The sequence below is a fragment of the Myripristis murdjan genome, chromosome 11 (assembly GCF_902150065.1).
Source record: "Myripristis murdjan chromosome 11, fMyrMur1.1, whole genome shotgun sequence".
NCBI classification, from domain to species: Eukaryota; Metazoa; Chordata; class Actinopteri; order Holocentriformes; family Holocentridae; genus Myripristis; species Myripristis murdjan.
This window is the reverse complement of record NC_043990.1, coordinates 16936127-16956002: the sequence shown is the minus strand read 5'-3', so window position 1 is coordinate 16956002 and position 19876 is coordinate 16936127. Positions and strand designations below refer to the sequence as shown.

The window sequence follows — 19876 nt, the reverse complement described above, 5'->3', positions numbered from 1 at the left end:
GCAGCAATGATTTTTCATTGTCCGTGTTCCTGCTAACATCATGAGGGAACTACCTCATGTCAGCAAAATTGCAATGTTATTGATGTTTAGCACGCAGCACAGGGAAGTACAGTGACCACAGAAGGAAGTTCGCCCACAAAAAGCAATGTGACTACAACAAAGTGCAAATTGTCATGTTTGTTGAAGCAAATGGCAACTTCTATGAAAGCTCGGCAGCCGCAGGGAAGATGGTTTGCCAACAGTTCCTATTCAAGAACTGAATGCATCAACACAGACTGAGGGAGGGGGGGTTCTTTTGGTGCTATTTGGCAGTGGGTGCATGTGTGTGTGTGTGTGTGTGTGTGTGTGTGAGTGTGTGTGTGTGTGTGTGTGTGAATGTGCGTGTAGGGAGTGAAAAGACAGAGGAGTGCATAGGGATAGAGGAGGAGGAGGCCAGAATCGAAGAGTGGAAAGGGAGAAAAATGAGCGAGAAAGTGAGAGAGAGAAAGAGTGTTTATTTATTGCCAAGGTCAGGAAAGCGCAAATTCTTATGAAAATCACAATCATAGCCGGTCAAAAGACATAAGAAAGCCATGGCGAGAGAAGAGGGAGGAGAGTGGCTTTGGAATGTGCGTGTGCTCTTATGTCTGTTTAAGCACTAGTGCATGTGTGTGCTCACATCATCGTATATGTTTGTGTGTGTGTGTATGTGTGTGTGTGTGTTTGTCCATGCATGCACGTCGGCTTAAGTCTGCAGGGAGGAGAAATGCTTGTACTTGTCAGTGTCAATGAGGACAGAGCTGTGTATGTATATGTGAGAATATCCGGGGGGCTTAGAGATATGCAGACAGCCAGCCACCCGACCACCATCTGCACTGTGTGTATGCTTATAGAGACCATTCATATGTAAGGGTGTGGAGGGGGAGACAGAGAGAGAGAGACAGATACACAGACAGAGAGAGAGAGAGACCTTGCATGTGACAAAGTTATTTGCATCAACAAACGCAGGCCTATCTCATGATAATTAAGATTAAATACATTTTCATACATGTCCTAGTGACCCTGACAAAAAAAAATGTAATCATATAGTAAAATGTGTAAGGATACAAATATCACGAGAAAAATGCAAAACATAACTAATATCCTGTTGGAATATTACAGCATTATTAATGGTGGAAGATTAAAACAAATCAAATAACCCGTAAATCACAATGAAGTAAATAAAACACAAATCCAGACACAGTAACGGTGGCATTTATTATTGTGGTTTTTGGTCATGGCAGGGGCGCTGTGACTTGAAGGTAACACCAAGGTTACACCATGTACTGTATTTTTGCAGTGATGCTTATTTTACATACAGTAAAATGCTGGCATTCCGTTGAGTTTCCCTCTTACATTGGGCCTATTGCAGCAGCCTAATAACGGGGGGAAAGGCAGGAGAGGAGAGCCAGACAGATGCAACTGCACCAAAACTGTCGACTTCTGCCAAAAATCTTCAAGTGCCTCACTGATCGTGTTGCCGACAACCTGCGAAATCCACTGCTTTCGCCTTGAATATCAACATTAATGATGGACAGCGGATGAAATGTTCTGCTGGAAGGCAACAAGTCCTTGTGCCAGCATCACTGTCACCGCATCCCCAAATTTGTTTCACTGCGACTGTGAGTACGCGGCTGCCGCATTCAAAACTACACTCTGTCAATGAAGTTTCCCAATGCGCCCATCCATACGCACAGACACTCACTCCAGCGCCGCACTGACAGGCAAAAAGTAAACACCCATGGCCAAATACAACTTTTACATAGCTATGTGATGTGAAGACACGAAAAGGTCACTTACCACAAAGCACTATCCAAAAATCAGCATTCAGTGCCCGGTAACCTGAAAGTCGCTGGATTTGTTGAGTGCGCGTTTATCCTGATGCTGAAGCTTCCGCCGCTGCACTAATAGGATAAAACTGATATAGACTCTATGGAACCAAGATTACAGCTACAGCAAGCAAAGAGCCGCTTTCTTCACCCTGCGCACATTTGTGGACACACGGAGCTGCTCAGCCTGCTCCGCTCCGCTCCGCACTCCGGCAGCCAGGACGCTGCTGGGAGGAGGAGGAGTGGCAGAGAGCAGCCGCGCTAAGCTTTATGGGACATGTAGTTCCCCATGGCTGGCTGGATTGGCTCAGTGTTGGCGTTCAGAAATACCTGGGCGTCAGCTGCTTACGGGCAGGTAGGGGCATACCGTAAGTTAAGTGAAGCCAAACTTTGTCATGCAGTTTTTGTCATAACAATGGAGAGCATGACAGATTCCAACTAAGCCATGCAATATTGTTTATTGAGCTGTGTGTAATAATTTATCGAATTAACCAATTATTAATATTGGCTCAATCATAAGTTACTATTCCACTTTGCCCTGGGAAGTTGATAAATGTAAGATGTTTGGCAGTTTTAGTGAGGAGTGTATTAGATGTTGCCATACCACAAGCCATATTGAATTAATACTCAACAGAAATGTGCAGTTGACATTTTTTTCCCCATTACAATACATCCCAATACAATACATCTACATTCATAATAAGACAAGTACACCAGGTTACCTCCAAATATAATATAATGAAACACACCTATAAAAATATTGCACAATATTTTTTTTTCCCTCAAAGGAAATATCTGACTAATAAACCATTGGCTATATTTGGCAATATAATGTTTATTCATGTGTTGTTAATTATATTCGATAGCAGTAATGAAAAAATGATAAATAATTAAAAGCTTCACCAGCAGGAAATAGGTATGCTGCTGATGCGTGAGAGCAGGGATTCTCAAACCCTTCGTGCCAGCAGCTCCAAACAGATACAAATCAGCCCCGGGACTCTCATCTGCTCAGGGTTTGCTCCGGGGAGTCCATCACAGAACATTTTTGTTTTTGCACTGAAGAGTTACATAACCAGTTATATTTCAAATCCAGAGAGGAGAGCGTGAAAAATATAGTTCAAAGTGCAAAGCTGTTTTCATGCTTTCTGTCACAACAACCATGTTGTGAATTTCCTGGGATCCCCTGGGAAACCCCAAAGGACCCCTGGGAGCTCCCCAGTCCCAACTTTAAGACTGACTGCATAAAGGACTACCAATGGAGAGGCAACTTTACCTCCCACAGTGTATCAGTCCCAGAAAATGTATGCTTATTTCCAGAAACTCTCCCGGGTGCTCACACAGTCACCTTTATGATCTTTCACAATTCATTCTCTATGGAGCAGCTCCACATTTAAAATGTTGATAGTATTGCAGGCTCCATATTCCATATTCACACATATTAACTGGGATGGCAGGGACCATGGGAATATTACAAATTCTTAGACTGAGTGTTACTGAGTAGCATATCGAGCCACATTTCGCTACAATAGGGTAGCACTAATGACACACGACAAACTTGCATTTTGGGGGAAAAAAAAACAACAATAAAAAAAACAATAACAACAAAAAAAAAGCCCAGCTGACGCAATAGTGAAGACAATACCAAAGCCTAATAGCACCACAGGTTGAGATAGTCCACATCAAGCACAACATCCACAACACCAATGTCTCCTTGGGGAATTGTTTTTGCAGTGAAAACGCCGTTTCATAACATAATATTTTGCTCAGGCGGAGGGTCTGACAGATGCAAGAGGAAAGAAAATCTTGTGGTAGGACAATAGCTGTAGTCTTCAGTAAACTAAATGGGACCTCAGAGAGTAGTCCTGGGTTAATAAATGGAGCCAACAAAGGCTGCTCCCTCGCCGCCGTTCCTGCCTCTCCTCCTATAGACAGATTCAATGGGTGATTCAGCAACACTGTTCTTATTTTTAGGCCTCCGGGTGTTCAAAAACAAATGGCCAAACACAAACGCTCCCCTTGACCCCTTTTTTCTGCAGGGTCAACCATCCCCTTGAGCATTCATTGTTTCAGAGCGCTCTCTCCTCCACTTTCTTGATTTAGGACAATACCATACAGGTCTTATACCTACGTAAGTGTGTGTGTGTAGTGGGGTGTGGTTGGGGTGAGTAAAGGAAATGCTTCTGCCTCTCAGTGGTCCCACGTCTAAATTTAGAGGCCTGTGCCTCCTCTGTATCACAAGTATCGCAGGCTTTAGTTGTGTTGTTGCCAGCTCAGGAAAGAGACTCGAGGCGTGTTGAAGTTAGGATAAATTGTAGAAGCCGGGGTGTGCTGATGTGAGAAAAACACATTTGTTCTTCACACCCCCTGAATACAGAGTGGCTAAAAATAACCAGCTATACTGAACGAGGGGAGGGGAAAAAAGTGCTACAACTGTAAATGTATGTACGGGCTGATGAGCTGGTTCCTGTATGCAGTGTTTACTCACACTTTCTGAGTGTGCTGTACTTTCCCTGCTACAGTGCCGGCGAGAAAAAACACAACATGAAGTTTGGCCAACATTTCTAGAGTTTTATCCAAGTATATTATTTAATTATATCACCAACAGACCACTGCTGTTCCACTGGTGATGAGGATATACAGGTATAGTGTTTTACCGCAGGCTATACATAGTGGTTGAATTTGCATCAAACAACATCATACAGCTGTAATCAACATAAAAATTTTAATTGTATGTCATATTCATTGTTCACCACAAAGAATCTGTATCTGTAGAGTGATTGTTGACAAAATAATACAATGCAACACAAATAATCAAATTATACAAACTCCAAATTATACAAAATTTCAAATCATAGAATCTGTAAGTTATCAATTATCATAGAGCGATTCCCCACAGAATGCTAATATTATCTTTTGGATGGGATATTAGGCCTTTGTGTGTGTTTGTGTAGGAAAAAAACTCATGTATAGTCATGTATATTAGTTATCTTTTCTGTCAAATCAAACTTAATTTAACGCTTCAAGCGATGGATGTTTAGAAGAGACCCTACCATTTGTTTTCAGTACAGTATCTTGTTTTGAAACAGCCATAATGTGAGGATTTATTCCTGTAAAGAACTTTTCGCTTTGCAGGGAAGCCAGAGGTCAAAGTCAGCTGTGGAACAACCCCAGAGACAGTAGGTTTTCACTATCTTTTTTCAGAAGGACAGCTGCTTAGACCCTGTCTGTTAATATGTAAAGCAAGGGGCATCCACATTTGACCCACAGACCTCTCGATGTGCAGTCAAATGCTCTACCATTGAGTCATACCCCCACTGCCACACACCTGCTCTCCTGCAGAAAAATCTCCACTGCATGCAGACCCTCACTTCACACAAACAATTCACACGCTAATCAAATTTGACTAAAGTGCCAACACAGACAAAATCTGACTGCATTTCCATTTTGGCACTGTTCTTGCGCCCCGTCGGGCTTTTGACCTTTTTCATCTGCTGAGTGTAGGAAACAGCAGTAGCTAGCAACCATTTCCCCTCTCCCTTGTCTATTTGATTATGAGATGTGTCTGTTTGATTGTCTATTTGGAGAAGAGCACCTCCCTTATTGACTTAGTGCCTGACAGACCCCCTACTCATCCTGTCCTAACTCAATTCTGTTGCGTGACATTGTTTGTCAGATGATTACAGGAGGGTGCCACATGCAGTTTCCCCTTGAGTTAGCCTCAATGAGCTGTGTCATGTCATAGCACCACAGCACATGATGCTATGCAGAATACTAATTGCATGGCGTTGAAAAATCACCAGTGTAAAGCACCAGATGTCACTATCTCATGTGCTATTAAACTACTACTTGGGAGTGTTTACACAGAAAGCAGGCCTTGTGGTCAGTGTGGGAGAGAGCAGGATGTGATTACAGTTTAGACTTTACAATGGGCACCTCCCATCGTGGGCCCACAACACCTCCACAAGGCCCAACTGTAAAGTCTGCCATCCCAAAAACAGAATATCATCCATCGCTCAGTGCTGACAAGACCTTCACTCCTCCACCTTAAAATTACACCACACTGGAAAAACATTTAAACACAGCCCACAACATTTCATACAATACATTTACAGCCTCACTGTCAGTCATTATCAGCAACAGGGGTGGCTGACCCTGCTGGCTTGAAGCAGTCTGCAAAGCAGTCCAGAAACTCTTAAATATCTAAAGGGTTGACACACTCCGTTCAGAAACCTCACTGAGCCAACTATCGCAAAATGAATACGTGTCACCGATCACGTTATCAAGCACTGTGGAAGAGCAAAGCTTGTTTGAAATCGATGGCTTCGATGAAGCTGTGGGAGTGGAAATTCAAACACAGCTCGCTGAAAAAAGAAGCAGGGATATTGGTGAGCAGCAAAAGGTTAAAAACAAAGGACAAGAAAATACCAACATTGATTTTGCAGTGATTTTGGAGAATTAGACAGTGGCTGTAAATGTGGCCTAAACTATCACTACCATCATCATCATCATCATCATCGTCATCGCTATCTTCATCTTAATCACTGTAAACATGTTTTTTAAAATCATAGTTGCAGATATTGATTGCATTGGTTTCGTTGCAACTTAATCACCACTGCTCATTTAGACATTGATTAGGCCTACATGTCTAAAATGAAATTTACAACTCCATTATTACCTCCATAAGTAGCTTTTGTGTACTTAAGCTGTTTATTTATTCATGCATTGTTTCTTAAACGTATTTAAACAGCAATAGGCCAGTCACCTAACAGCACAGTGCACAGTGACTTGGTTATGTTATCCGCTGGCGCCCTCTACCGGCTCCTACGGGGAGCGTCCGTCAGTGTTCGGGTTAAAGGTCACTAAGAAAACATGGCGGCACCCAGTAAGTCGGCCGTGATATTGAAAGCTGTGAAGAGAATAGCGGTTGAGTTCTGTCCGTTTGAGCCCAATGTCCGGTCCACACGGTGAGATGTGTGTGTGTGTATGTGTGTGTGTGATTTTTAACGCTGAAATTAGTAAATGAGGCCACCGTGAGCGGCGTTTTGTAGCACGCTGTAACCACCAGCCTGTTGTCCTGACCCTTAATGAATGGCGCTTGAATTTTACCTGCTGTTTGTTTTTATTTGATTCTGTTTTTGATGTAGAATAATCAAATTTTAGGCAAATGCTTGGTTTATTTCTGAAGGTTTAACACTAAGTATTCTTAGGTGACTTGCGCCGTCGTTAAATTCACAAAACGAGCTATGTTTTCTGCTAAAGCCGTCCGCCTTGTTAAGTGCTGGGCTGCTAATGGATTGCAGCAAGTGGCATTACATGTCTTGTTTTGTTCATTTAAGCACAGGTTTTCCAGGTTTATTTGTCTCACTGTCATTAGGCAAGCATTCCTGCACAACACAGGAGGGGGATGGTTTTATCAACTTAATGCACCACAGTTTTCCTCCTACTAAAATCTGTTTGGAGTCAGGGAGGTGTGAAAAAGCCGAGGCATGGGTTTATAGCCATAGAAATTGAACAAACTCTCAAAACCCCTCTATCCTCCCACTTTTGATCCTGTAGCGTCATCAGTAAATTCTTCTAATGTGCTTCGGCCGGAAAATCATGGAGGTCTTGTATTAGTGATGGGAATATCTGCTTATCTCATGATTTGACACACCTTATTAACAGTTTGCTACAGTGTAATCACATAAATAATTAAAAGTTCAGTGATGAGAGGGTATGACTGTGCAAAATTAGATTTATTTCCAGATCACACACCTCTATAACAATGGCACTGGATTGCTAGAATGTAAACATTTTAAAAATATTGCCATAACAAAGTTCAAATAGTATGATTTTTGAGGCATGGCTTTTCTGAAATTATAATGTGCAAGTAATCTAATTTATGATTACTAAAGTGGAATCAAATCAGGCTAATGCTGGGATTATTTTTTCTCTCTCATGATACAAATTGTCACATTTTTGTATTGCAATGTATTGGATTTAGAGATATGTGTTATCCCTAGCCTGTGCTGTTAGGGTTTATGTTTATTTGAAATGCACAGATAGCAGCCACACCTCACTGCTTCTGATTCACAGGCGTGAACTTGATACTGGGACAAGTATCAATATCATACTAATGAATAATGGTGTTTTAGGATTGGTTAAAATTCTTATAGTGATACCCTCTATTAGCCCTATGTTTCTTCATCCATGGAGTCTGTGACCTATAATTTGATCTAAATCAGCCTTCCTTCTGTCTCCAGGGAGTTTCTGGTGCTGGTCGGCTCAGAGAAGGCCAGGGCCACCAACATGAACTGTGAGGTTACAACCACGGTGAAACACAACAAGTCTGAACCTGTAGTGGACATTACATACCGTGAGTAAGACCAGCAGGTGGAAAACCATGGGCAAAGTGTAATTATGGATGGAGATCTGCACATTTCATGCATTTGTTGGCATTTTCTATCTACTGAAGATGGCCAGAGCCCAGCTTTCTGCTTGGGACTGTCACAATTCTGCATCACTAACAAGGAAACTTTTTAATCAGTTGTGTAAACCAGTTCAGTGAAGTTGCATTACACACTGTTGTTGCAATACATGGGTTCGACTAAACACAGATATTTTATATAGAAATCAATCCCATGTCGTTGTCTTGGTTTTTACAAAGGAACGAGAGAGACACAGTAAGGGGGTCATGAAGGCAGATGTAGACAGGGAGAGCAAGAGATGAGCAGTTATGCATCTGGAAAACACTGTAATTATATTTTGGGTGTTTTTATAAACTATATTTATCAGGTCTTAAATTTTGCCTGGTGCTGATTTGTATTCTCTAATGATAGTTTTTCCACTCCCAGGAAGAATTTCTGGGAGACATTTTTGAAGAGGAAAATGTGCATTTCACCATCATGTCAGTGATGAAATAAGCCCCGTATGACTGCAGTGGTGCACTGCTAGCTGAGCTGGTGGAAACCACTGAAAATGAGCAGGGTGCAGCAATGATAACTTCATGGCTATTTTATCAAGCACAGAAAAAAAAATGCAGGTTGTCTCTACACAGGACAGCTAAGCTGAATCCCAGCAGGCACTCTCAGCTACAGGGTGGGCTCACTGACTTTTATGCTGACATGATGGTGCTGTGGTTGCTGTTTGATATTACACAATAAATATCACCCACACACAATGAGTTAAGTCATCACCAAAAGCAGAAATGTCTGCCATAGGTCAGCAGTGTGTTGTATGGTAGTAGCCTATTGTTTACTGCTGTACCTCTGCTTACAGTTGACTTTTCACTCTTTTGTCTCTATTAGTCCCAACTCATGGTCATCATCATCATTACTGCCTGTAATGAGTTATCACAGTGTCTGTAATCATTAGTTACTGTCACTAACTTGCCTCTTCAGCAGACTGGACTGTCAAGATTTAATCTGACAAGAATGAAAGAATGGCTTTTGACACAAAAAACCTGATCCATTTCTCAGTTTTCTTGTCCAATTTTTTTTTTATATGATACAATTGAAGACTTCAATTTGATTCAAACCAAAATTGAATTCTCAAGTCATCACTGTTGAACATAATTTCTGCTGTCCTTCTCTTCTGCAGTCGATGGAGAGAGGCTGGTGATGAAGGGGGCCAAGCTGACCAGCAGCGAGATGATGAGCGTGTTTCAGTCACGCTGCATCGCCAAAGACCCACAGGCAAAAGCTGGAGCAAAGAAATAATCCTCAAGTTAAATGTATTTATATGTATCTATCTGTGTATATGCTTAGATGTTTATAATAAAACTACTTTGCTGAAATGTGTATGCCCTGGTGTGAATTGACTTTGACTCATTTTTTTTTTTTTTAAATACATATTCTGCATTGTTTCTACCCAAACTGAAAGCCTCAACTAAGCATTTCCCTTAGTCTGTCTCTTGCTTTTTTGCTGAAAAAATATAGAGAAGACTGCACACTTCACTCCTGCAGTTAAAAAGGTAATTTATTGGACTATGTTGCTATTTTGGTGGCATTGTAATACAAAATAAAAACATTTAGGTTGAACTCTGTTTGTGGGAAAATACTATTAATTTAGATGCAATAATTTATTATATATAATTACTCATTACATATTACTTGTATTTATTTTCTCTTGTCTCATGTCTGTTGTAGTCTACATTAGAGGCTGTAGCTGGAAAGCGGTACCATGATTAGTCGAGGGCCATGTGTTCTTGTTTAGTGAACCATTTCCCTGATAAAACAGACCATTCTAGCCTTTGGGAGAACATTATGCAAGCCTCGACCTCCAACACAGTAGGCTTTAATGTAATTTGGCACACAGTTTAGATGAGTCTCCTCTCCACAAAACCCTTTCACCCAGTCCAATTTAGTCCACAGGAAATTGCGGAACAGGGATGCTGTGACGTGGCGGGCCGCGATTGGGCCGCCGGGCCGCGCAGGGTGTCGGACTGGTCCCTTAAAAACGCTTTGCAGCCGTTCACACTGGAAGACAGTTGAATCCGGAGCGACTCCCCTGGCTGTTGAGGATATCACATCAGCTGCAAACATGGTTGAGAGGTTTGTTGGGACGTGGAAGATGATCTCCAGTGAGAACTTCGATGACTACATGAAGGCAATTGGTAGGACAATATGTGATTTATATCCCTGATTAAAAAAGAAATCACCAGAGAAGGCTATTCATATGCATTTTCTTACAACATTGAGCTTACGGTGACCCTATCATATTCCCTAAGGCTTTCTTAATCTCCTATGGTGCTATACTTTCATGAATTATTTATATATGCTGTAGTTTTGCTATAATATTGGTAGAATTACTGTGCCATTTTCTGGATTGCTTGCACTGAGTCCTTAAGATTTCCCTGGATGAACAAAATGAAACTAATCGTCAAAATATGGAATTCTTGTAGTTTGAGCAGCTCATCGTTATATTTTATACCATCTGGCATCACTCTGTCATTTATTATTTCTTGCCCTCCCGCCCTGCAGGTGTGGGATTTGCAACCCGCCAGGTGGGGAATCGGACCAAGCCCAACTTGGTGGTGACGCTGGACGAGCAAGGAAATATTTGCATGAAGTCTCAAAGTACTTTCAAAACAACCGAAATCAAATTCAAGCTCAATGAGCCCTTCGACGAAACGACCGCAGACGACAGGAAGACAACGGTCAGTCCCAGGCAGAAAAACACAGCGTGAGTTATTTGGCCGGAGTTTTTTTTTTCTGTGTTGGAATTAACAGCATGTGTCTGTTCTATACCCTGCAGACCGTGGTGACCCTGGAAAACGGCAAACTTGTGCAGAAACAGAGCTGGGATGGCAAAGAAACAAATATTGAGAGGGAAGTCACAGATGGAAAATTGATAGCGGTAAGGAAATGTTTTCACTGCACAAATCAGTTCCCACGACTTTTACACAACATTTAATTAATATATACACTGTTTTGCAATTTTTGCAGTTTCTCATCATTCATAAGCCCGCTTTTTCATTAATCTTTCCATGGAAAATTATTTTGATAACTGATCTGAAAATCCATAGGAGATAAAAATGCTCATATTTATTTAATTTGTTCATGATCTGTCAACTTTGCTATCTGTGTTTCCCAATCCCATCTGAATAAATTTGCACACACTCTTATGAGATTAAAAAAGTGCTGTTATTCCATTATATAATGATACTAGACAGATATCACTTAATGTCATGCATCTATTACAGACTGAAAAATTGTGCCACAGAAAATCATAATAAAACAACTTAATAAATAAAAAACAACAACATAAAAAACACCATAAGTACTAAATCACTATAAATTTTCCATGTAGTTTCAGTATGCACAGAACCATTAATGCAATTGCAATTCCCTATAGGAATATTAAAGTCATAGGAGATTTACAAATATACCATAAAGTACGATAAAGTGAGTGCTATCAACTAGGGAGGAATGCTTGAGGAATTTTAGGAATATCATCGTGATATATGTCAGCTGCAACATAACTTTCCTACCCATGCAAACTCAAAGCATATGTTGGAATGTGTCTTTGCCCGCACCGCATCTGCACGGCCTGACCTCACATGATCTCTCTGTCCACAGAAATGCAGGATGGGAGACGTGGTCGCTGTGAGGACGTACGTGAAGGAGGTGTGATGGGACCCCCCCCTTTAACCCCCTGATGGATGCATTGGTGGAATGACAGGCTCAGTTCAATGAGCACAAACCAAAATAAAGTGATGGCGTGTAATTGATCCTTCTATTCTTATCTTCATTGTGTTGCCAAAGCAAATTTCTATGCCCCTGTACTCCAACATGATTCATTCGGTTAAAAGAATTGTTGTGATGATTTGAATAAAAATAATGGAAAAAACTGTCAAAATGGTGCCAGTGTGAGTTTACTTGCTGTTGTTAGATGTTACAGTTTATGTCAGTCACTCACTGGTCTTTTTTTTTTTTTTTTTTTTGTAATGGTATAATGGCCAAATCAAAACATTCTTGAATGCATGTCAAAATAAATTTGGGATCCAAAGTACACTTTCTGGGGAATGCAGCTATAATGGTAACATACCAGCTAATCTGGGAGACTGATTTCCTGACCATTTACGGGTTTTTTTTCCCCCATTACTGCCATGTGGTGTACAGTATATCAATCATTCTCCATTTGGTATTCGCTAATGAGGCAATCAACATTCTTGCAGCCACTTTGGCATGTACTGGGCTGTAATACTTCCTTATTTTCATCAGAAGACAAAGGCGAGAGGGTCCAAGCCTATTCTTCAGGACAGTTCACTTGGAGGTCAAGAGGCAAACCCTCAGCTTCTCTGATGATATACTATTGAGTTAGCAGGGACTCCCAGAGGAATGTGCATGCTTTTAGAAAATGTCCTGAGAGCATCGTGCAGAGGGGTCAGTGAGGAAATGTACTGCCTCTTCCTTTTTTGGGAGGTTGAACATTTCCCATTTCGCATGTACTGGCAGCTGTACATGGAGAAACCAGAGGCATTGTGGGTCCCCTGCATAGACGTCCCCTCCCGTTGGTCACTGGTCAAGTATATGTGTGTGTGTGTGTGTGTGTTTGTGTGTATGTGTGTGTGTTGTGGCAGGGGGGGATTGTTCCAGAGGCGACGGCCACTTTCCCATGGCAGGAAAGCGAGGCGATAGCACTGATTGGACCTAATGGCCAAAACAGCTGAAACAGGTGAAAGTGTTGGCCAACAGACTGTTCTCTTTAGCTTGGACAATTGTTCTGGCGGCAGGCGAGGACGTACAAAGCTTGAACTGTGGGGGAGATGCCAAGTGGATGAGAACATCGCAGTGGACAGGGAGCAAAGGTCACCGTGCTAGAGTTTGTTAGTGTGTCATGGGCTGAGCTTTTACTGCCTTTTTACTCATTCATTCAAGGAGTTTACCACTAAGCTTTCTGAACCACTCAGATTGCAGCGTAAACAAGTGAAAAACGTACTCTCTAACCAAGCACAAATCAGATTTAGAGTGTTTCCCCCCTTGTTTAGCCATGAAACAGATGGAATTTCTCTTAAAAGAGGCCAAAAAACAAAAAACAGTCTTGATAAAATTCATCTGTGAGAGCTTCTGCGGTTGGTAAGACTGTATGCATTATTCTTCTGCTGTCTGTCTGTCTGTGTGCACAATATGAAAGCACACTAGGTAGCCTACATGATATTTTCTCTCACAACCAGCAAGGAAAGATCACATCTGCTACAGATTGACTTACAGGTGCAGTGCTTGTGTTCCACAGGCAGCCCCATCACTTTGTTTGGGAAACTGTGGGGAACAAGGAAGAACAACGCCTCCCCGATTTATGTCAGAGATCCAAGAGTTTGCATTGAGGGCCCATGCCGTTCCTCAAGTGTTTACAGTAAAAAAAAACTTGGAAAGACGACTGAATATGTTGACAGCTGAACAAAATAGCAATGATGCAGTCACATTCTTCAAGAATCAATAATGACTTTAGGCATTTTTTCTGTCACTTCTTTCTAGACACACTTTGATGCATCAATATTTGAGTATCGGCACGGACCGCACAGCACATTCCGGTCTCAAGCATGATCAGAGTGCACCGAGCAGCGATTACCTCTCTGCTCCAAGGTGCAGCAGGATGGAAAGGGACATTTTCTGCAGGACAGGAAAACGTCCTATCTTCCTGTGCTGCCCACAGCTCAGAGAGGCAGACCTTAAATGAACAGAGGTGGATTCAGAGTGAGGACTAGTATAGGAAACAGCTCAGGAAGGGACAAGATAGCCAGAGGCCCACTGAGACTTAGTTTTATGGAGCAAGACTGCAAAAAACAACACAGCACAGGCCAGGATGTGTTTGTGTGTGTGTGATGAGTTCACTGTAAATGTGTCAGTGTCTGTGTTATCCCCTGCTGTTGTCGTACTGCTTCACTTTTTGTGACGCCGATAGTTGTCATGCACACAAAAATGCATACAAAGGCATGTATGCATTTGAATATACTGTATATATGTAGATGTCAGCCTAAATGTGAATCCTGTACTTCTGTGTATGTATGTGTGTGCACATGCGTGCGTGTGTGTTTAAGTGTGTTCTCATGACTGATACACAGGGATATCTTGTTGACACTGGGGTTGTTTTGTTTGAAGAAAGATTGTCTTGGATAGTACAAGAATGAACTCACATCCTTTACATAACATCTGGAAAACTCCACTCCATTGTCACGTTTACACCCTTCCTCTGCCTGTGCTTGGCATACATAAGATACACTCACACACAAAGTAAACACCTTTCATGCTGCACTACGGCTAAAGGCACACTCGATTATTAGAGCTTCAATTCTGATACAGCTGGTGATGCGGAGATGAGCAGACTCTAGATGAACCATTTTACCACTTCACTCAATCACAAACTGAAGAATGCAACTGAAAACCTTCTGTCGGTCAGGAACAGTCTTGACTCCAATGTCAACTTCAACGTTTTGGCCTGGTGTTGAGTCTGAACCACACTGATTTAAGGGAAAGTCAAGTCAAAACAGACAGGGCAGACTGGCCCTACTAAACCTCCAATACAAATACCACAGTCTGTCTTTGTGTGTTTCGGCTCAACTTTCGGCCAGAGGGAAGGGATGACCTTGGGATCATCCTCCAGCTAGATGCACTTCACTGAGGAGGTGATGGAGGAATTAAGCCGGGAAGTGCATGCCCAAGCACTGAGATGTACCTCAATCCCCTCCTCAGAGGCCACAGCACCTATATTGACCTTAGATCAGTCTCCAAGGGCAACTGAGCAGCTGGGCTGAACTATGTCAGTCGAGGCCCCACAGAACAGTAGGGGAGGCTGGTTGCCACGCAACAAGCTCTCGTTTCATTGAGCCTCACAATCCAGTAATACTTTGGAGTGAACTCCAATTTCATCAACAACCCTCTGGATGTTATGCAAGATGAGCCCTGTCTAGTCACACAGAGTCACACTGTTCTTTTACCTCCCCAAAACACTTGGAGAGATGTGTCTGGGATTCCAGGAAGACACAGATACTGTTTTGGATCAAGGATTACAGTGTAGGCTGCTGGACTGGGTCAATTGCACCCACCTTTTACAGTAAAATCTAGTAGTTACTGTTACGTTTGTTAGGTAATTTAACTGGTTGAACACTTATTTCCCCTCAATTTTCTTCTTAAGTAGCTTCAATGTTAGAAAAAGCATTTTTTCTGTGTTATATAACAGGGTCACATAGCTATATCTGCTGGTTGCAACACTTCACTGAAGCTACATTACACCATTAGTGAGTGAAACATTCAAACATAAAACAGCATTGTTTTATGGCTGCACTATTACATCATATAGAAAATATCTAGATCTTGCACATAATTTTAAACACAATTCCCTGTAATTCAGCACAGCATATTTGGTATCTCTGGAAACCATTGCCATAAAATAAAATTGTGCATGTTTGCACAAAGCTCGGCTATGCAGACTGAATTTGTAACAGTGAATCCACTGATGGGACAGGCAGGATTTAAGAAGTTACAAATAAAATATCATGACATATACTTGTCATATGTTCATATATATGTATATTGGCAATAAGGTGGGATAGACCAGGATTATATTTCCTGAATTCTCTGTTCTCAAGCTTCCCTAGATGGGGAGGTCAGAGGTCAGCAGCACCTACAGAGCAGGGACAAAAAAAAAAAAAAAAAAAACACAACTTGCAAAGCATTATTGGAGTCTTAGACCATCTTGGCTGAAACTACCTTCTGTATGAATTATAACAGGCAAACAAATAGGAACATAAGATGATGGGCAATAAGTGGTTGTATTCAGTTTTCAAAAACAAGAGTGGTGGCATTCACTGTGAAAATCAGTGTGTATTAGACTCTTACATCTTGATGACCCAGCGGACTCAGCACACCTAATCTTCAAACAATAAAATGAACTTAATAGAGAATAATTCATGAGAACCTCGTAAATATAGCACTCTTAAAAGACATGTTTATCAGACCTGGTGTTGTTCTCAAAACACCACAAATGGAGCAAGGGTTGTAGAGCAAAATCCAAATATACTAAGTTCTAAAGGCCTGTGTTTATGAGACAAAGCATTTTTGCCTTTGAACAGAAAATAAAGGGTCACCTTTTTCAAGTCAGCCCGGCAGGAGTTTTGGCTTCCTGTCAAGAACCCTTAGCTTAGTGACCCCATGAGCGACTCTGTAGGCCACAGGAAGGATGAAGGAAGTCTTTAAAGTAAGGTTATATATACATCCTACCACAATGCTTCTCCCCAGGGAACGTCACAGTCATCAGCTCCTATAGTAGACAAACTCTGATACTCTGATATACAAACATATGGAGTTCCCCTATTTTAGTGTGTGTGTGCGTGTGTGTGTGTGTGTGTGTGTGTGTGTGTGTGTGTGTGTTTATTTATCTGCCGATTTTTTGGGGTCTGTGTGCCTGTGCTTATGCAACTCTGCTGAAAAACAGACATAGAAGTGCCTGTTTGGTTGATAAAAAGTAAGTCAGCAGAAAGTGTAGGTAGTTTCTGCTTTTCTCCACCTCAAAACTTCAGTGTGTTGGGCTTATCCACGTCTCCTCCTGTGGCTACTGTGTGACAGGACATGTGATCTGTAATCTGGTGGTGGTGATAGTGGTGAGGGGGGCTGGGAATGGGGTGATCTCTGCGTCAAAGAAATTGGAGTGTGTGTGTGTGTGTGTGTGTGTGTGTGTGTGTGTGTGTGTGTGTGAAAGCAGGCGGTCTCACCACAGTTGCTATGTGTTTGTTCATATCATGCATTCTTTATTATTCTTATTTATTATTCATATTATTTATTACATTTAATTTCATTTCTCATTTATTTTTCAAGGAGAAGTCTTAGTATTGTTTGTGATGATATCAAATCAAGCCCTACTGGCATTAGTAAAGGTATCCCACAAGGATCTATTCGTGGTCCACTTTTATTCACCCTAATATAGCCTTTCCATCACTGCACTATAATATTCGCTGTTGCACTGATGACACAATATTGAATGCCATTCGCTCCTAATTTAAGCAAACTAATGTGCCTGTGATATATTTCTGACATCACTAACAGTCCCAAACTTGTTCTTAACCCTGATAAACCGAGGTCTTGTGCCATTAAGACTCAAAATGCTTATATATTTATTCATTTTTTACTTGTCTTGGTGCACTAACTGAAATGATTGAAGCTTAGAAATAGAAGTATTTGGCTCAATAGTTTATCCTTTAAGACCAATGTGGAACACTTTCCTTGAAAAACAAAACAAAACAAAACCCCTTGGGAATCAGAAAAAAAAACATTTTTCAGCCAGCTAGTACATCTGTTTTTGATTATGGTGATGTTTGGTACTGCCCTTTCTGCATCAAAGCCTGCGTTTTATTACAGGTAATCAATTTCAGATTGATCAATGTGTGTAATATAAAAAAGTGGGGTGTCTTCTTCACTGAAAGGAGGGGAAAGGCACTATATTCTCTTTGTTAATAAGCAGTGCTGTAGTGATAATTGATGATGTGAGTATAAGCCTACAAAGTAGGAAAGTAGATGACCCAGGAGACATGGATTTACTCTCCTATATAGTTCAGTGGTTATTAGGTTGATAGATGGGTATTCCCTAAATTTCCAGAAAAAGAGGTGGGTATACTTGGTATAGCCATGTATTCTCTCCACTACACTACTGTTTATAAGTATCTAGAAGCATTTACAAGCATCTGCAGAACTACTTTCATAGTTTCAAGTCTGGGTTTTGTTTTTACGTGCCTTAAAACTTACACCAAAGTAAGTCGGGACACTTTTATAATCCATGCCTGTCCTCATGTAAAGCACACAAAATCAACCTTAAATTAAAAATAAGTAAGTAAAATTAGAAAAAAAAAAAAAAAAAAATCACTTCAAGTCAGACCTTCCACAATGAATATGAATGACCTGCCAGTGGAAAGTTCAGAGCAGGTCACAGACTTCACACTGTCTGGAGCCTGATTGTGCTTCACTGCCGGAAGAGTGGCTTGTTCTTTTGTGCCAGACGATACAGCGATCAGTCCCTTCCCCCACTCTCTTATGATTATGGAAAAAGTAAGAATTCATAGCATCTCACTGGATAGTCATGGAGAACTACTACCTTGTCGTGGTTTGTACACCATAAGTAAGTCGACACAGACACAGACAGACACACACATAGACACACACACACACTGACCTTCTAATGCAGGTGGTATAGTTCAATAGTGTTGATATTCTAAAGGTCAGAACATTCTGTTTGTCTGCCCTGATTTCAATGGCACACATTTTTTAGGCTATGCAACTGCAGAGAGAGACAGATAACACGATGTTGAGAAATGTGTGGACTTTGATGCTCAATAGTCGCTCCGTACTTCACTTTTACCTCCAATGAAACACACAGCATACAATATTTTGATTGCTGTTAATAGCTGCTGCAGCTCAGTGTGAATGTGCCCCTGTGATCAGCATTGTGAGAGGAATTAGTAGGATTTACAGAGGCTTGATTCCTCACAAAAGACAACGTCAACAAGGGGTTAAACGCAAATAAAGTTAAATCAAGGTCAACCGGACTTGATAGTAGGTTTTTGAAGACGTTTCGCTTCTCCACCAAGAAGCTTCTTCAGTTCTGAACTGAACTTTACTTGCATATCATGACTTGGACGACTGAGACTCTCCACAGACAAGGGGTTAAACCAACCTCTGTTAGAGAGCAGAGGATGTGTGTCACCTCTTTAGGAATATCATATTCAGAGCCAAGTGTGCTATGTAGACTCGGCAATGGAAGAAACAAAATAAACATGATCCTGTCCAATGCAAAGTGAGTCTACAAAATGAAACTATAATTGGCTCATACAAGCTCTAATCTGTGTATTACTTGCTTGGCACGTCAATGTATGATACAATAATTGATTTTACACTTTGGCACTGATTGCGAGCAGACAGTTATGGCAGACAATTCTGTAAATAGCCCTTGTCTTAGGAAGCTGCATCTTTTCTAAAAACAATAGACCATGGGGAAAACTGGCTCAATGGATACTGAAATGCACTGTACAGAACACGCACTTCCCCACAATGCACTGGAGAGATAACCAGTGGCTGTGATAGGCGGGAGGAAAACGGAAGCCATCAGTCACTCGCTGACCTTTCTCCAAGTGCCTTGTAAACAAGGCCTTTCAACAGCATAAAGGCACACCAGCTAACCCCCTTAACCTCTTCAAGTGAGATTTATTAAACCACAACAAAGCTCAGTCTTCTCCAAACGGAGTCGATAAAGTTCTCATTTCATAGGCTTAACTTCCATTGCCTTAGTGACAATGCATGGATGGCCAATGTGCTCTTAACGCTGTAAAAGCCAAGAGGCAGCCACAGCTATTTGCTAATGTATTTGTAAGACTGTATTAACCTATTAAGCCTGTACAAGATGATAAATCTAAGGTCTGTGGGTTTACAGCTGTTTGAGTCGACGCCCGTGTGAAACTCACCGGGAAACAACTCTACTGCACAGCTGCATGCAAAACAAACAAGCACCCTCAGTGGGTCGACTGGCTCTTTGTCTCGTCAGGAACTTTTGATGCAGAAAAAGCA

General features: G+C 41.4%; 3 protein-coding genes across 3 annotated transcripts in view; 2 read left to right on the top strand and 1 right to left on the bottom strand.

Moving 5' to 3' along the window:
• Positions 1–2049, bottom strand: part of pag1 (phosphoprotein membrane anchor with glycosphingolipid microdomains 1) — a 55756-nt gene extending 53707 nt beyond the window's left edge. Inside the window, exon 1 of the mRNA XM_030063970.1 lies at positions 1819–2049. The gene's annotated coding sequence lies outside the window, so the exon portion shown is untranslated. The remainder of the gene's footprint in view (positions 1–1818) is intronic.
• Positions 2050–6657: 4608 nt separating this feature from the next.
• On the top strand, positions 6658–9625 carry mrpl53 (mitochondrial ribosomal protein L53). Its single transcript, XM_030064216.1, has 3 exons — positions 6658–6811; positions 8090–8202; positions 9426–9625. Exons 1-3 carry the CDS (start codon positions 6717–6719, stop codon positions 9542–9544), a joined length of 327 nt encoding a protein of 108 aa, XP_029920076.1. The 5' UTR covers positions 6658–6716; the 3' UTR covers positions 9545–9625.
• Positions 9626–10285: 660 nt separating this feature from the next.
• Positions 10286–12185, top strand: fabp4a (fatty acid binding protein 4a). Its single transcript, XM_030064214.1, has 4 exons — positions 10286–10440; positions 10808–10983; positions 11082–11183; positions 11906–12185. Exons 1-4 carry the CDS (start codon positions 10368–10370, stop codon positions 11957–11959), a joined length of 405 nt encoding a protein of 134 aa, XP_029920074.1. The 5' UTR covers positions 10286–10367; the 3' UTR covers positions 11960–12185.
• The last annotated feature ends 7691 nt before the right edge of the window (positions 12186–19876 follow it).

Coding starts and splice junctions, on each gene's coding strand:
- fabp4a (XM_030064214.1), top strand. CDS start 10,368: ATGGTTGAGAGGTTTGTTGGGACGTGGAAGATGATCTCCAGTGAGAAC. Junction 10,984..11,081: donor CAGACGACAGGAAGACAACG/GTCAGTCCCAGG, acceptor TATACCCTGCAG/ACCGTGGTGACCCTGGAAAA. Junction 11,184..11,905: donor CAGATGGAAAATTGATAGCG/GTAAGGAAATGT, acceptor CTCTGTCCACAG/AAATGCAGGATGGGAGACGT.
- mrpl53 (XM_030064216.1), top strand. CDS start 6,717: ATGGCGGCACCCAGTAAGTCGGCCGTGATATTGAAAGCTGTGAAGAGA. Junction 6,812..8,089: donor CCCAATGTCCGGTCCACACG/GTGAGATGTGTG, acceptor TTCTGTCTCCAG/GGAGTTTCTGGTGCTGGTCG. Junction 8,203..9,425: donor TGTAGTGGACATTACATACC/GTGAGTAAGACC, acceptor TCTCTTCTGCAG/TCGATGGAGAGAGGCTGGTG.